This window comes from Buceros rhinoceros, unplaced genomic scaffold, assembly GCF_000710305.1.
Source record: "Buceros rhinoceros silvestris isolate BGI_N320 unplaced genomic scaffold, ASM71030v1 scaffold11878, whole genome shotgun sequence".
In the NCBI taxonomy this organism is placed as follows: Eukaryota; Metazoa; Chordata; class Aves; order Bucerotiformes; family Bucerotidae; genus Buceros; species Buceros rhinoceros.
In genome coordinates this window covers 26,761-28,232 of record NW_010425142.1, presented here as the reverse complement: position 1 = coordinate 28,232, position 1,472 = coordinate 26,761, and the positions used below count along the sequence as shown (strand labels likewise).

Below are 1,472 nucleotides of genomic sequence, written 5' to 3'. Positions count from 1 at the left end.
CAGATACAGTTATTATTTTACAGAACAGTTCTATTGTATTGTATTTATATGGTTATAACACCTAGCATAAAGCCTGCTTCTCTTGACTCTTACATTAGATTACTCTAGCTATCTTGAAGCAGTGTAGATGCCTCTTGGTTACACAGAAAGGACTAGTTGGCCAGCACATTAGGTGAGGAGTTTTGTAAGGAATTGCAGTGAAATGCCTGTTTGAGAAACATCAGCAGGATTTGACCATCTGTTATGACGTAGATGGGCCTGTGCTGACATGGCGCTGAGCAGCAGTACTGACTTGTAAAGACAATTATTTTAATTAAAGTGTATTTTACAGATCAATTTTTCACTCCATCTCAGGATTGTAAAACCTACCCTTGGACATCAAGGTAGTGCATGCTTTCAAATCTTCTTAGTTCATGAAAATGGACACTGCTGTAAATATGATGGTATTTTGTGATTTTACAAGATAACAACAAAACATGACTGTTGTCATGCTGACATTTAGGATCTTTGAGAGCTCCCAAAGTCATATGGCAACTAAGAGCATTACTTCATGTAAGAACATGTCCTCACCTGGGTTTATGACAATGTAATGAATGTTTGATACAGTATTGAACAGCTTGCACCAAAAAGAGCTTCCATGAGACCAGATGCAGGCTTAAAACACTTTCTTGGAAAGTAAATAGTTCTGTATTTTTTTTCTCCAGTGTTCTTGGAAAACCTTTGAGGCTGCTTTCATTCACTGAACCCACTTTCCAGTTTCACTTTGTGTTGTACAAATCAAGAAAACGTTTGTTGGTTGTGAATTATAATAGCCCCAGGACAGGTGATCACCTGAATCAGCACTAACAGTCTCCTCTGAATTGGTATTCCAGTTTGAATTCGAGTGCCGGGCTCGTGGTGCTGACATCTTGGCATACCCCCCTGTTGTTGCTGGTGGCAATAGATCAAACACTTTGCACTATGTGAAGAACAACCAGCTCATCAAGGTAAACCATATGCAGTCCAGTAACTGAAAATGCAGTGCTGTGACACACTGTCCCCATATATGTCCTCTCTCTTGTTTTGATTGAACAGAGCAAAACACTTAAATGTGTATTTTCAAGTGAGCAGGCAGGAGAAAGGAATCCTGCCCTGGTTAGTTTTACTGTTAGTGACAGATTAACTTCACTCCGTAGAATCTCTTTCTCTCTTCTTTGCACTCGCTGCAGTATTTCCTGAACAGTGGAAGGACTTGCAAATAACTTATTTTCTCAGGCATGTCTGCTCCCACACTGTGTGCAGCAGTGTGCAGTGCAGGATGGGCTGCTAACCTCGCAAAGGAGAGGGACCACTGCAGCAGGCAGACCAGGGGAGGGTCTACTGCTGTCGCTTGCATTGTTTGTCCTTGCCTTGCAACATAAAGTGCAATAGTGCTTTACTGCTCTGGCGATGCTGAAAAGCATTGTGGACTCTGTGTAGGCCAGCAAAGCAGG

The 1,472-nt window shown here is 41.7% G+C and overlaps 1 protein-coding gene across 1 annotated transcript in view; it reads left to right on the top strand.

Annotated features, from left to right (window-relative positions):
* XPNPEP3 (X-prolyl aminopeptidase (aminopeptidase P) 3, putative) overlaps window positions 1-1,472 on the top strand; it is a 12,937-nt gene that overhangs the window by 5,376 nt on the left and 6,089 nt on the right. Inside the window, exon 5 of the mRNA XM_010141035.1 lies at window positions 873-986. Coding sequence (XP_010139337.1) covers window positions 873-986 — 114 coding nt within the window. The remainder of the gene's footprint in view (window positions 1-872; window positions 987-1,472) is intronic.